Genomic DNA, 14,207 nt, shown 5'->3' with positions numbered 1-14,207 from the left:
CACTGCAACTTCTTCAGATGATTGCCTCTGCTGTTTTTTTAAAAAGTCCCTCAGCTGTACTGCCATGGAAGGTCATCTGGGCAGTCAGCCTATTTCCAACCTGATAATCTTGTGTACGTGTTTTCTTTGTATTGTTTTCTTTGTACTGGGTTACAAATAGCAAAATTTGTGAATTTGCTTAACTGATCATAGCTTATGGTTTATTAATTTTCTTATTTGTTTTGCCCAGCAACTACATAGAATTTCCAAACGTTTAGATAATTGTAAGAGATTGTCAATCTTTCTGTACATATATACCAGTGCTCTAAAAATAACCTATTAAGCAAATGTTAGAATTCTAACCAGTAGTTATTGTTTCATAAGTGGACATAGAACTCGATGTCCTTTATTGTTTTATCTTGATTGGGGTTTTGAGGGCGCACATGCTTGCACAGATATGTGCTAAAGTGAACTGTGGGAGAATGGTCCTGTGCTGGGGATAGAGAATGCTGTGGGGGCATGGCTGAGTTGCTGAGGAACTTCTGATGTCTCCGTGAGAGTGGTGTGAAATGTCAGGACCAAGAAGGGAAAGAGGGACCCTGATGCTTTAAGTGCAGGATTTCCTTTTTTGGAGCACAAGTCCAAGTAGGACAGAAACAAACTGCATTTTGGGGCGATACTTAATGAAGTTCCTGACAGCAGGCTGTGGCGGGGGGGCTGCCTGCGGGTGCCTGCTGCTGCCTCTTCTGAAGGAAGTGGAACAGATATCACTTTTAAGGACAGATTATGCAAAGAAAACATCAACATTTATCTTAGAATATTGATCGAGCTGGGAAGCTGAACTACAAAGCTTTGAAACTAGCAAAAGGCTGAGGGAAGAGGAGAATGAACTTGGTGTCTGCGTTGTTCCCCTCTGGCCCCCTTCAAACCAGCCGAGCTGGCGTCATTGGCGTGCCCCCCCCTTGAGCCAGGTGCACTGGCACGGCCAGCCCTGGGGTGCGTGTCTGGGCTGGCTCCACGCAGAACTGCGGGGCTGCTGCCAGCCCTGGCGCTGTTGTAAGGTTGCTCTAACAGACCAGGAGAAAGTATTTATGTGTGGGGTTTTTTTCAAAGGTAAGTACTTTTTGCCCTGCAGAAAAGATTTTGCATGGTTACTGCAAGTCCAGCTGCAGGGCTATAGGATGAGTATTTTTGTCTTTTGAATGCATGGCTGGGGAATGTGGATTGACAAATATATAACATTTAATAAATATTTTTCAGTCAATTAAGAAAGGTGGAAGAGACATCTCCGTATTCTGGACACTTGAGAGACAATTAAAGAGAAATAATTGAAGCAGATTTTGAAGTAGTATGTTTTGCTAGAATTAATACTTCTTTTGTTCATGAATTGAAAAATAGCTTTAGGATGCCTAAAGGTGCAAATCCTTGCGCTGCACATACAATGTAAATATATTCAGCTAATTTAAAAAAAAATGCTATGTTTGTGCATTTTTAAATTGCACTAGAATGAAAATCACAATTCAGCTCACACAGATTCCATGTAATATTTGTCATTGAAAAAAGTTTATCTTTGGAAGGTATTCAGAGGCTGGAGCACCTCTCCTGTGAAGACAGGCTGAGAGTGCTAGAGTTGTTCAGCGTGGAGAAGAAAAGGCTCCAGGAAGACCTTAGAGCAGCCTTCCAGTACCTAAAGGGGGCTATGAGAAAGCTGGAGAAGGACTTTTAATAAAGGCCTGTAGTGATAGGACAATGGGGAATGGCTTCAAACTGAAAGAGGACAGGTTTAGATTAGGCATTAGGAAGAAATTCTTTACTGTAAGGGCGGTGAAGCGCTTAAACAGGTTGCCCAGAGAAGTTGTGGATGCCACATGCCTTGAAGCGTTCAAGGCCAGGTTGGATGGGGCTTTGAGCAACTTGCTGTAGTGGAAGGTGTCCCTCCCCACAGCAAGGGGACGGGGGGTGGGTGGAACTAGATCTTTAAAGTCCCTTCTAACACAAACCATTCTGTGATTCTATGATCCTGTGACATTTTCTCTTGGAAGAAGGAGAGTCTTGAATAAATGTTTTTCTCCCTGTAATTACCTAAGTACAGGTAGATGTACTTATAATCCTGGTTATTAAATGGCAGTTACATATTTTTAGCTAATCAACATACTTAATGGTAGCCCAACCAAGTGAAGATTTGTTTTACAAAAATGGTGTTACAGAAATTGAAATTAAAATATTTGTTAAATTAGTCCACCTTGGATAGTGGTTTAAAATCAAATTATCTTTATAATTGAATCAAATTTATTGTTGTTAGGAGAGAAATAGTTTTTCTTGCTCTCTCGTTTTTCAGTCATTGACATTCTGTATTCACTCATCTGGTCAAACAGACTCATCATCTGCTTGAACTGTAAGTTCAAAGAAGATTTAAGATATAAAGACAAATACTATTTCCTTACTTGCTGTAATGTCTTCTCACTGTTATTCGTAAAAATTAAAGTGCACCTTTGATGAGAGAACACTTAGGAGTTTCTGTTTTACTTGATGGAATTTTATTTTGGTATGGATTAGATGTTTTTGCAGTTTTTTTCAACTGCATATAGCTCCTTTGGTTTTTGGATAATTAATGTTGCTATTACAGTGTGTGTGAGCCGTTCCTTTTTTTTTTTTTTTTTATTTGTGCAGTGTCAGAATTTCTATATGCTATAATTTAAAAAAAAATTTTGGATAAAAGGCTGAGGTTTTCTTGTATATTCATAAGGCTGCTCTGCATGCCATCGTGACACTATTTGTGTGATCAAAGGTACATTTTTAAAGGGTGCTTTCATTCTGTTGACATACGCGAAGACCTGTGCGCGCTGAGGATGTTGTTTGAAGGACAACTCACGGGGCTGTGCAGCGTGTGATTGTACGAAAGGGAGCTGCCGCCGCTCGGTGGTGAGGAGTGGTATTGGTTTACTGAGAAAGCCACGTAGAAAATTTCCTTGTAAGGGAGACTGCTGGGAAGAAAGTGGCAGCTATGATGTCTTTAACTCAAAATGCTTTTCTAGCAGCTGGGAGGATAAAAAAAGAAATCACCAGCCTGAATTGTTCTAAAATGAAGTTACGCCACCTGACAGATCATAACTAAATTTTATAAACCCCACTCTTTACTTACAAACTTTTTACAAAATACTAAATACTCAGAGTCTGATTTAAAAGTTGTATTTTCTCAAGTAGTAAATTATAAAAATACAGGGAGATAATTCAGCTTTCAAGTGGTTTGTACTGAAGAATCGAATGCAGAATTAAATGACACAAGACAAATGTGTCTTTTGCACTGGTAGTTTATTTTCCTAGTAGGGTACATGGCATCTTATGCATGTATATGCATGTATATGCATATTATGTGCATATACATGTAGACAGATATTAGCATCAGCCACTTTTTCAATTAAAAGAGTTTTAAATATCTTAAAAATCTGCTGGTCATAGACGCACTGATTTTTTGTTGATAATTTCCTATGAAAAACTGTAATAACCCCATGGCATCCATTGAGGATGCTTTAGTTTGCTGCTGTGGTAGTGCGTGTTGGGGTTTTTTATTCTCTGATACAGGTTTTACTCTGAGAGCTCATAAAACTGGAGGGCAAAACCACAGCTGAAATCACAACTGTTTTAGCTCTGATGTGTTCAGCGACCTTGTCTCCTTCAGTGAACTAGTAAGTGTCACTTTTACATTTCCTTACAGTGCCTCATAAAAGAGGGCCATCAAATTTAACCGGTCTGCAATGTTTGAGAATTCAGCCTCTCTGTGCAGAGGAAGTGGCAGTATCCTTCACACCTCCTGCACCACATCCTGTCTGTGCCATGCGGGTCAGAAGTGCATGCTCAGCAAACCGTGCAGGGCCGGTTTTCACTCGTCTCCTTTTAAGAACTCTTTTGGAAAGAGTGTACTTTTTTGTTGTGTAATGTTGGAAGTCCTGTTGAGTCATATCAGTTAGCTGGAGGCTTTCTCTTTACTGCATTTGTATAAGATACTCTACCTAAGAGGAACTGCTTGTATCACATATCTATTGTGTATCGTTACCCAGGCAAATAGGCTTCATAAGATGAGCAAGAAGTTTACTGAGTTACAGAGTACTGTGTAACACAATTTAAAAGAATGCCATTTCCAAATATGTATGTTTAATCTTCAAAATTAGTAATTTTTTTTTTCTTTGAGAAGTGAAAACTAATACGAAGGTGTTTCGGAAAAGCTGAATAGAAATTTCTATTGAAGGGCTTCTGTTCACTGCTATAAAAGAAAGTTGTATTTAACCTTCTGGTAAATGATGCATGGGATTTGTCCCAATTTAAAAACAGACAGAATAGAAAGCTTGTTACCTCTGCTGTGCAAATGTTAGTGGATTTGAGTAGTTACTCAAATCGACCTCATAGCAAAAATGGGTTTCATGTCTTGAAGTGCTGGGTACCCCTTGAATAATTCTATTCACAGCAGTAACCCAGAAGTTTTTAAAATTTGTTTTTTTTTTTTCTTCTAGTACTGATAATGAAACCTTTATTTGAGAGCAACACAGAAAGGTTTTGGGCTTGCCAATAGGAATTGTTAAATTAAAAGGTTATTTCCAGAACACTTGTATCTCATCATCTGAGCACCAGAAGCAATTAAATCTTTACCACTGTCCTGGAGAGGACTGCCTGGAATGGAAAAGATGAGAAATTTTTCAAGATGTTGAAAGGATCGTGATTCTCGGAAAAGACACATTTAAGAATAGTTTATGACCATTGCAGTTATAAACTCACTGCCGTAAAAGGAATGTGCTGTATGTTGGCAGACTACCAAGTCAGGGAAAATGAAAGTGCAGTTCAGCGCTATTTTGGTGCATCGGATCTGGGAGGAGCTGGAGTGGGGGAGAATCCCAACTGACTGATATTTACTTTCCTCTGGGAAGTATTGCCAGTCATAACTATTAGGAAACAATCTGCAAATGACAGATGTATGAGCACTTGCAAGGCTGAGAAAGTTACTGGCTTCTGCCCTTAGCCAAGCATCCTCTTTCGTCCCAGGCTTGGGGACTCCTTACTTGTCTAGTCTCTTCCTCTCCTTGAGGTCTCCACTTTTTCTTTGCAGTTTCACTTTTCCCATTTCATCTGTTGCCCACAAGGGTTGCAGTGTTTTGTCTCTATACTAAAAAAATCTCCATCCATTTTACACTCCTCCCTACGGACCAAGTTAGAGTACCTTGAGCAAGGACACTCTTAACTTTTGTATTACTTAAAGAAGAATTAATTGCCTCCCTCCTCCCCTTGTACTCAGTGTAGCAGGAATGTCCTCTACATCCTCACAGGCCATGTCCTTTGTCTCTTCAGAGGGGACCAGGACCACTGCCCTGCTGTGTGCAATATTAGGTAGTAAAATAAGGAGAAATCAGCCTTGCAATTTGCTCGTTCATGGGAGCAATTGCAGAACAGGGAGGCAATAATGTAACTTTCCCCTTGTTGCTTTTTTGGGAAGGTACAGCCTTCAGAAAACCCTTTGCTTTGATTATCCTCTCACTTCTCAGGCTTTTTTAATTTGGCCACTGGACACACCCCTGGGCTTTAGTTACACCAGCACATCAGCCTCTTTGTTGCCAAACTGGTTTTTCGCTAGCTGGTGAGGGGAACAATGCAGTGGCCAGTTCAGCATACAAAAAGGGTTATTCCTGTAAGGGATTTTGAGCTTCCCAGGTTAAAGAGGATGTTAACTCAATTTGGTATTTAGATGAAAATTAAATATAGTTCTTTGTTCTCTGCTCAGATGTAATATTTTTCTCAGTATAAATAATTTTTCTATTCTGGATAACCATTCTAATATAAATGGAAACACAGACACATGGAGCCCCCTTACATAGAATATCTTTTTGTCAACAATTGAAATCAGTGAAATTACACTGAATTGTGTACAGAGGTTTCAGAATCTGGTTTATTTCCCAAGATTTTTAATAACTTCTTGGAAAGATGATCATTTTAGCCTGGATGGTAATGTAAAATCTGTTGTGGGAATCTCTCTCTCTTAGGTGGAGGACCAAAGTCTGGGTAATAAAGCTCAGACTAAAGGCTTAACTCCTAAAAATATCTTTGATTCACCTCAGTGGGAAACTTTATGCATTCCTGCTCATCCTCTTTTCCTGCTTTCCTCTGTTTTTTTGTCTGATCTCAACCTTTAGACTTTTCTTCTTTCACCCCTACCCTGTTAACATGATGGATATCGAAGGCATTGCTACCGAAGCCTTCCAGCTTGAATACAGAAAAGATACCTCAGTAACATCAACAGACTGGGCTATATAACCCCATTTCACAGGAGAAAGAAGGCTGGCCTGTGGGCACCATAAGGAAGCTGGGGGACTGGGGAGGGCCTCTTGCACCCCTTGAGCTTAAGCAGCCCTGGTGCATGTCATGCTTGGTGTGCCCAGGTGGGTGTCTGCCCACCTCCAGCCCTGCTTGCTTTGCAGGTGCAGGGACACAGCTGTAGTTCATGCTATGGAACACTAAATCAACTCTCCAGTTAAGCACTTCTCTGGTTCCTTTGAAAACGATAATTCCTGTAAGTAAGGGCCATTAAAGCACCTGTAGCTCGTTCTGTCAGTATCTTAAAGCATATGTGAGCCAAACCAATTCTTGAAAATGTCTTATATGTTAGACTGTGCATTTTGCAGGAAGGTTTTATAGGTTTGAGTTTCAGTTGCTATGGGAAGGGTTTAAGAACAAAATGCAGTATCAGCGAATATGTAAAGTTCAAGAAAGCAAAAAGGTTTTGAACTTCAGTGTTTAGATTCCTTTCTAATGATAATGTTAACTCCAAGTTTCAAGGTTGATGATTCCTGGTCTTCCACTCAAATATTACAAGGTATAGCAGTAATTACCTCTTTTCTTGGGGCACAATGTAAACATCCTAAAAGTAGACTGGACTGCCCTTCAGTTTGCACATTCCAGCACAGACAGCTAAGGAGAACATGCTTTAATTGAGAGTCTTTAAAGTGAAGTGGGAATTCAGGTCTAATACTTCAGATTTCTGTGGCTGTAACTGAGAAGCTAATATTGTATGGGGGGAGACTATATGCAGACAAGCATGCAAGTTAAAAGCTACAGTACATCTGTAGAGCTGTAAGGTTAATGCAATTAATTTAATTTAGAATGCTTTATGCCTCTTCAGTAAGTCTTTGAGAAGCTTAAATTTATAATTATCTTTATCACTAGCATAGCTTACTAACTTATCTTACTTAGAGAGTGTTTTACTCTCATCAGACCATGAGCTTTTGCAAGGTATTTTAATAGCAAATCATGAACTTTTGAAGACACCTGGTTTGCATTATCAAGCACATGAAAATCCAGAGCCTAAAATCTCTCTTTAAAGGTAAATTTCATAGAATCACAAAATGCTTTGGCTTGGAAGGGACCACCCTGCCATGAGCAGGGGCACCTTCAACTAGACCAGGTTGCTCAGAGCCCTATACAACCTGGCCTTGAACATTTCCAGGGATGGGGCATCCACAACTTCTCTGGGCAACCTGTGCCAGTGCCTCGCCACTGTCACAGTGAAGAATTTCATCCTAATATCTAATCTAAATTTACCCTTTCCCAAGGTTTTATCAATTACCTTTACTATTTTGTGCAAAATGCTTCAAATACAGTACAGCACATTGAAGTGTTCAGTTGTCTAAAAAATATAATTATAAAACACAAATGCATATTCACAGGATGTGTGATTTTTGAAGGGCTGAAAGCTGACTCCTCATTGTTCTATCAGGCTGTTAGGAGGCCAGGACAGAAGGCTTGGTTAGCCCAGGTAGTGAAGTATGTAAGTGTGAGAATACCTTGTGCACTGCAAAGGATGCTAGTTTAAGGATCGGAGATCTTGCATCAGAAGTGGGAACTGGAACTCTTCCCTTCCTTCTCTGATAAATAACCAGCAGTCATCATACCCCTGCTGAAAAGTTTTCCTGTGCTCTAGTCTCCTGGCAGCTTGGTGATGGTTTATTAAACATCTCTGTGCAAGCTATTCAACATTGCCTTTGCCCCCACTGTAGCATACACCGTGACAAACCTGAGACATTAACTGCAAACAGTGAAGTCCCTAAAAAACCACTAAGTGCAATGCAGGGAGCAGGAAAGACCAAGGGCTTTGGCATTAGCACAGAATGTGTCAGGGGAAAATGACTAGGGAGTAAATAACTGTTTAGACACCAAAAGACATGATCTACTGAAACACTTGCTCATATGGTTCTCTCTCTAGGCTGCACTTTTTGTTCCTGCAGTGGCCAGGGGTTGATTTGTCCTGTCTGCTGAGTTTGACTGGCAGCAGCTTTAGGTGAGCAAAAACCAAATTAAAAAAAATATCCAAATGATAAGGCTGGAATAAATGTATATACAAAATATTCCACTAAGCTTTATCGGGAAACATTTGGTTATAGTTTGCTTTATGTCAAAATAAATAAGTAAACCCTTTGCAAAACAACTGTTCGAACTTATTGCTGGACTGAAAAATGCTTAACAAAACAAGCATTGATAAAAATGAAACTGTTAATGTAACACTTGAGTATAGTAGACTCCCAGGCCTTTACTGCCTTCTGACTTCTGGTTGCTTGGTTTTCTTCAGTGTGGCAATATTTTTGCTCTTTGCTTTTTCCAGTGACACAGGACTTCCTGTCAAGAGCCTGGGAGCCTGGCTCTCTGGCTAGTGTATACCTATCTCTTAATTGTTTCCTGCCCTCCAAATGAGGCAAGGGACTTGAGGGTGGGGGGAGGAAAATTGGAAAAAAAAGTAGAAGCCTCACACTACTAAGGTCTCATTATTGGGGCAAGAAAAAAATCCTGATTCTTCCCTTAAGAATTTGTGGCTGGTTTTTTAATTTACTTGTAAAGAGCTAAAGCTTCACATTTTTTCTTGTGAGAGCTGGGATTCTCATGTAATTTTACGAATTCGGGACCTGAGTTGTCAGGAAAAACACTGAATATGGAAAAATTTAAACAAGTAGTGTTATGAGCTCCCAAGATCCTTGATGTTTCCATTACTGCTCTTAAAAACAAGATGTGGTAATATCAGAATTTAATCTCCCAAGTTGTCCTTCCCCCAAAGAAACTTTTCTAATTGCAGACAGAGGTTGACAAAACATAACCTGAGTACATAAAAAGTTCTTAATTTCCGAAGGACAAATTTGAGAGACCACCTATGTTACTTTATAACTAATCATGTTTGTTTTGGGGCTGAACTTAGGATTTCTGAATGTCCACAACGGACAACATAGAAACTCTTGAAAGCTAGTAGTTCTTTCATATACGCCAACATTAGGATCCTAAAAGGAAGGCTTTCCTGGAGTTCCAATGTGTACCCTAGAAAACAACTTCTGAAGTCCACCTAATGACATAGTTACTGCTGTATTTGTATTAGCTGTATTTATAAGTTATTTATAAGTTATTTACAAGTTATCGCTGAGCATGGTGTCCACCTTAGGAAAGACGGACAGATGGAAGATCCATGTTGTGCTAGGTTAAAGGGTGAAGTGCAGTGAAGGGGTTCCAAGGGGTCTGATGACAACTGATGAGGAGCCAACAGTGTTCTGGGTGTTGCAGGCAGCGCATCAAGCAGCATGTGTTTAAAAAAAACAACCGCAAGCCACCAAACAGTGAAACCAAAAAGTGATGTGTAAAAGAATAATCTCCTTCCCAGGACCGTGAGGTCTGTTCTGACCTCTCTGTGGAGCATCTGTCCTTCCAGAAAAGTGGCATGTTGCAGTGCTGCAATAAAGATATTGGGGTTATCAGGTCTGTGTGGTGGAAGTGCAGCACTGCAGTACTCTCTGTGGCTCAGGTGTGTGACAGTCGCGTTAGCTGGCTGTACCCAGGCCACCCAGCCTTGACAGTGGCAAGGTGGGCTGTGAGTCAGCACAGCTGGGCTCCCTCGGGGCTCAGGCAGGTGTCTCCAGCACCAGCATGTGGGCTTTGCTTAACCTGGAAAGGGTCGGATACGTGTGGTACGGTAGTTTAAACCACTAGCAATGCTATTCCTAGGATGGTGCTTTCACAGAATCACAGAATCAGCTAGATTGGAAAAGACCTCTGAGATCATCGAGTCCAATCTATGACCAAACACCACCTTGTCAACTAGACCATGGCACCCAGTGACACATTCAGTCTTTCCTTAAACCCCTCCAGGGACGATGAGTCCGCCAACTCCCTGGGCAGCCCATTCCAATGCCCAATCACCCTTTCTGTGTCGAACTTCTTCCTAATGTCCAACCTAAACCTTCCTTGGTGCAGCTCAAGACTGTGCCCTCTTGTCTGGTCACTAGCTGCCTGGGAGAAGAGACCAACCTCACCTGGCTACACCCTCCTTTCAGGCAGTTGTAGAGAGTGATAAGGTCACTCCTGAGCCTCCCCTTTTCCAAGCTAAACAACCCCAGATTCCTCAGCCATTCCTCATAAGACACATGCTCCAGACCCTTCACCAACTTCATTGCCCTTCTCAGGACTTCTTCCCATGTTTCTTGTCGTGCTCTGGCTGTTCCTGTTAAAAAAGTCTGAGGCATAAACATGGCACTGGAGCCTGCTGAATGCTATGGCCAAGCTTGCATGTGCCACAGAAAGAGCAGAGGGAAGATGCAAACCTGTCATTCTCCCTCAGTCTCTTCTTTGTACCCATGGAATTGGCAAGCAGGGGTGAAGCACCTCCAAACAAATATGTGAATTGCAATGAGTCTGACTTTGCGCTTCTCTTTACTGATTCTTCACAAGCCATTCTTAGGAGTCTGTAAGCTCCCTGCAGCAGGGTTTGTGTGTGTGCATACGGTAACTGGCACTGGGAGGTCCTCTCCTACTGGAACTACTGGCTACTGCTGTAATGTACAGAGTAAATAGAAATAGCAATCAAAGCGTCAGCAATCAAAGAATAAAATATGCTAACTGCAGTAAAGCATTTCCATGGATGCTCAGTGATATTTTATTGGGCTTTCAGACTTGTATATACTCTAAGTCTTTATGAATACTTGAGAGTAAATAACAACATATTGGTGAACACTGAAATACTTGACATTTTCAAGAGGCCAGGATCTATTTTATAATCCTCGGGAATTTCAAATAATGTCCTCCAAGCTGTTTACACTTGAGGGAGGGAGAGGGAAAGGAAGAGGGAGAAGGAGAAGGAGAAGGAGAGGGAGAGGGAGAGCGGGGAGAGGGAGGAGTGGGATGAGGGGAAGGAGGGGAGGAGGAGGGAGGCAGGGAGGCGGCGCTGCTCCGGGCGGTCAGTCCTGCCCCTCGCAGGCCTGGGCCAGGCGGAGGCCGCCAGGCGGCGCCGCCTCGCTCGGGCCGGGCCGGGGGCGGTGCGGGCCGCCCGCCGGCGGGGGGCGCTCGGAGCGTGGCCTTGTTGTGCGGCCGGGGCGGCGGGGCAGGGCCGGCAGCGAGGGCAGCGCGGGGCTGCGGCTGCCTGCCCGCAGACCTCCGGCGTCCCGCCCGTCCGCTCTGGAGGGGTTCGCGCAGGTTTTCGCGCAGCTCCGCTGCTACGCGAGACGGGTTTGTGTGTCTGTGTGAAGGTGTGACGGTGCTCGCGGGCTGCCCTTCTCGCAGCGCCTGCCCGGCCCCCGCTGTCGGGCAGCACGGAGGGGTCGAGGGGTTCGCGGCGAGTTTGGTTTGGGTACGCCCGAGTTGAGGCGTGTTGATGCGGGCAGATTTCTGTCAGATACGCTCCAGAGCGGTTTGGTAATGGATACGGCTGGGTGCTTGTTACAGTCACGGAATCGTCACAGAACGGTTTGTCTCGGAAGGGACCTTTAAAGGCCATCTAGTCCAACCCCCTGCAGTGAGCAGGGACAGCTTCAGTGAGATCAGGTTGCACAGACTCTTGTCCATTCTGACCTTGAGTGTTTCCAGAGATGAGGCATCCACCACCTCTCTGGAGTGTTCTACAGATGTCCTCTCTGAGTCTTACTCTTCGGGATGAAACCATGGGCAGTTTCTTCACCGTTGGGGAAGCGCTTGGGATAGCGCTTGCCGTGGGCCAGTGCTGGACGCTGCCTGCCGCGGCTCCGGAGCTGCCACAAACCAAAAAGAAAGGCCTGGGAGGAGGCTGGGAGACCTGCCCGGCCACTTCTCAGTCACACGGGGCCCGATCCTGCTTCCACGAGAATCCCAGAGAATTTCCGTACTGACTTTGCTGTGGGTTGGCTCTGGTCCCCTGTCACATAATTCTGAAGTGAGCTATGGCTGTACATGGCTGGGCTATAAGGCAGCTGCATTTCCTCCCTCCCATCATGGGGTGAACAAAACAATTAGTATTTGTGCATGAAACCCTTCTGAAATAAAATCTTGTGACTGCCATTTCTCTGTTTTCTATATTTGAACTGGCCGGAAGATTGTTTAAATGTATCTCATGGACAGTTTACAACATGAATTATTTCCTGCCCTTGAAAAGTCAAGGTTTTAAAATATCTGACAAGTTTATTACAATGAAATGTCACATTCCTCAACAAGTCATCAAAAGAACAATTTTTTAGCAATGACTGGTTTCCAGCATTCACTATTCAGAAATGTTGCAGACTCTGATTTTGTTTTGAATAAAATAAATAGAAAAAGCCTACATGTTTGCTCTGCCTAGCATTCCTGGGTGTTCCAGGCAAGATTTCTGCTATCTAGTTGCGGTCCTAAGGTTTCTTCCTTAGTACCTCTGTACTTGTGACCACTTAGATTGCTACCCCCCAAGTTGCTCTCAGTTGGGTATCTAAAGCAGCTGTGAATGCCCCTCATAAAAATGCCCCCTCCCTCTCACTTTGTAGCATATAAAATGGTTTCACCGAATACTATGTAATATATATCAAAATGGTAGGGGATGGTGTATCAGAAATGGGCTAAACATACTAAGAAAAGTGCATGTAGAATTGTGCTCCCATGTGGTGGTCTTATAAAATTTCAATTATTGTTTTTTCTGTGACTGTATCTTAACATTTTTGATGTTTTAATTTGTTCTCATCTTTTTTTTTTCTTTTTTTTTTTTCTTCCCTACTCAGCTCTTGCCCCTGTTCTTTGCCTCTGGTTTTGTTGGTGAGGATATCACAGTGATGTCTGCATTCAACCTGCTGCATTTGGTGACAAAGAGCCAGCCAGTGGCCCTGCGAGCCTGTGGGCTTCCCTCAGGTTGAATGGGTGCTGCTTGTTGTGTCATGCGTAATGAAGGCCCTTGTAGGAATGGGTGTCTCTGCTGCAGGAAACAATGTGCTATGAGTTGCTGTGGTTTGTTTAAATTTTCCTTTGAACCAGAAGTTTATTTGCCTTTTTTTTTTTTTTATAAAAGTCACTGGCTTGAGTGAGGGGTTTCATATTTGAGATTTCAAGAAGTTTGGAAATGCTAACTTCCTTGTCCAAAATATTATCTCTTAAATTTTATATTATTTTCCTCATTCTTGGCAAAAATGGTGAAGTATTTTATTAAATGCCATTTCTACTTTTAAAAAGATGCATAAAAGAATTTAGGATGTTGATTGCTATTAAATCATAGGACTTAAAAACATTTCCCAAAATTTTTAGTAGTATACTGTAGTTACACTCCATGTGTTTCTTTTCACAATTTTATTATAAATCCAATATGTTGTACTGAAAATTATGTACAAATAGTGTGCAGATTTTAAAAGTTAATTCTTTTATTCCTCTGACAGCATATTCCTTAGTTATGTGACACTTCTCTACATAACTAAATGGAAACATGCAATTTAATGCCCAGATGCAGCTGTACTTCTCATGTAAGGTCCAGGTTTGTCCATTAGGTCTGGAAAGGGTGCCATAAGACCTCATCTCCATGAGTTTGTTATTGATGAAAACCTTGAACCTAAGTATTTTGTGTTTCACTTGAACAGCAAGCGTATCTGTAATGTCCGCATAGTATTGTGAGTGTACGTGGTTATGTGGGAGAAAATAAAAGCTGCACTGAGCTAATTTTAAACATGACTGAGAATTTTCTTGACACCCAAATAAAAAAGATACAGCCCTGGCTGATCAGTGTTTGAAGCCTCAAAAGAGAACCAGCTTGGGTGTTGTGCTACATTCACAACTCGTTCATAAGGCTGCAGAATGTTATGAGCAGTTTTTCCCAGAGCTGGACTTAGCAAGCATATGGAGATGATGTTTTAAAGATTTTTTTCAGTGATAAGAGATCAATTTTCAAGCTGATGGATTTTTTCTAAAGCTGATTACACTTTATTTGAACTAAATCTGAGTCCAATTTTTGCAGCATTTGT

The 14,207-nt window shown here is 42.1% G+C and overlaps 1 protein-coding gene across 7 annotated transcripts in view; it reads left to right on the top strand.

Moving 5' to 3' along the window:
• The window catches only part of MSRB3 (methionine sulfoxide reductase B3), an 83,129-nt gene that overhangs the window by 7,287 nt on the left and 61,635 nt on the right, over positions 1-14,207 (top strand). For 2 of the 7 annotated variants that reach the window (XM_051795841.1, XM_051795839.1), the window contains exon 2: positions 12,984-13,110. The exons of 1 other annotated variant lie outside the window; for it this stretch is intronic. In XM_051795841.1, the coding sequence (XP_051651801.1) occupies positions 13,035-13,110 (76 nt within the window). In that variant the 5' untranslated portion in view covers positions 12,984-13,034. Of the gene's footprint in view, positions 1-11,154; positions 11,494-11,527; positions 11,615-12,983; positions 13,111-14,207 lie in introns of those variants that run through there. 4 more of the 7 variants (XM_051795837.1, XM_051795834.1, XM_051795835.1 and 1 more) reach the window with 4 other exon arrangements.

The sequence above is a fragment of the Manacus candei genome, unplaced genomic scaffold (genome assembly GCF_025592945.1).
Source record: "Manacus candei isolate 608988 ecotype Guabito, Panama unplaced genomic scaffold, ASM2559294v1 h1tg000043l, whole genome shotgun sequence".
Lineage (NCBI taxonomy): Eukaryota > Metazoa > Chordata > Aves > Passeriformes > Pipridae > Manacus > Manacus candei.
This window is presented reverse-complemented; position numbering and strand designations above follow the sequence as displayed.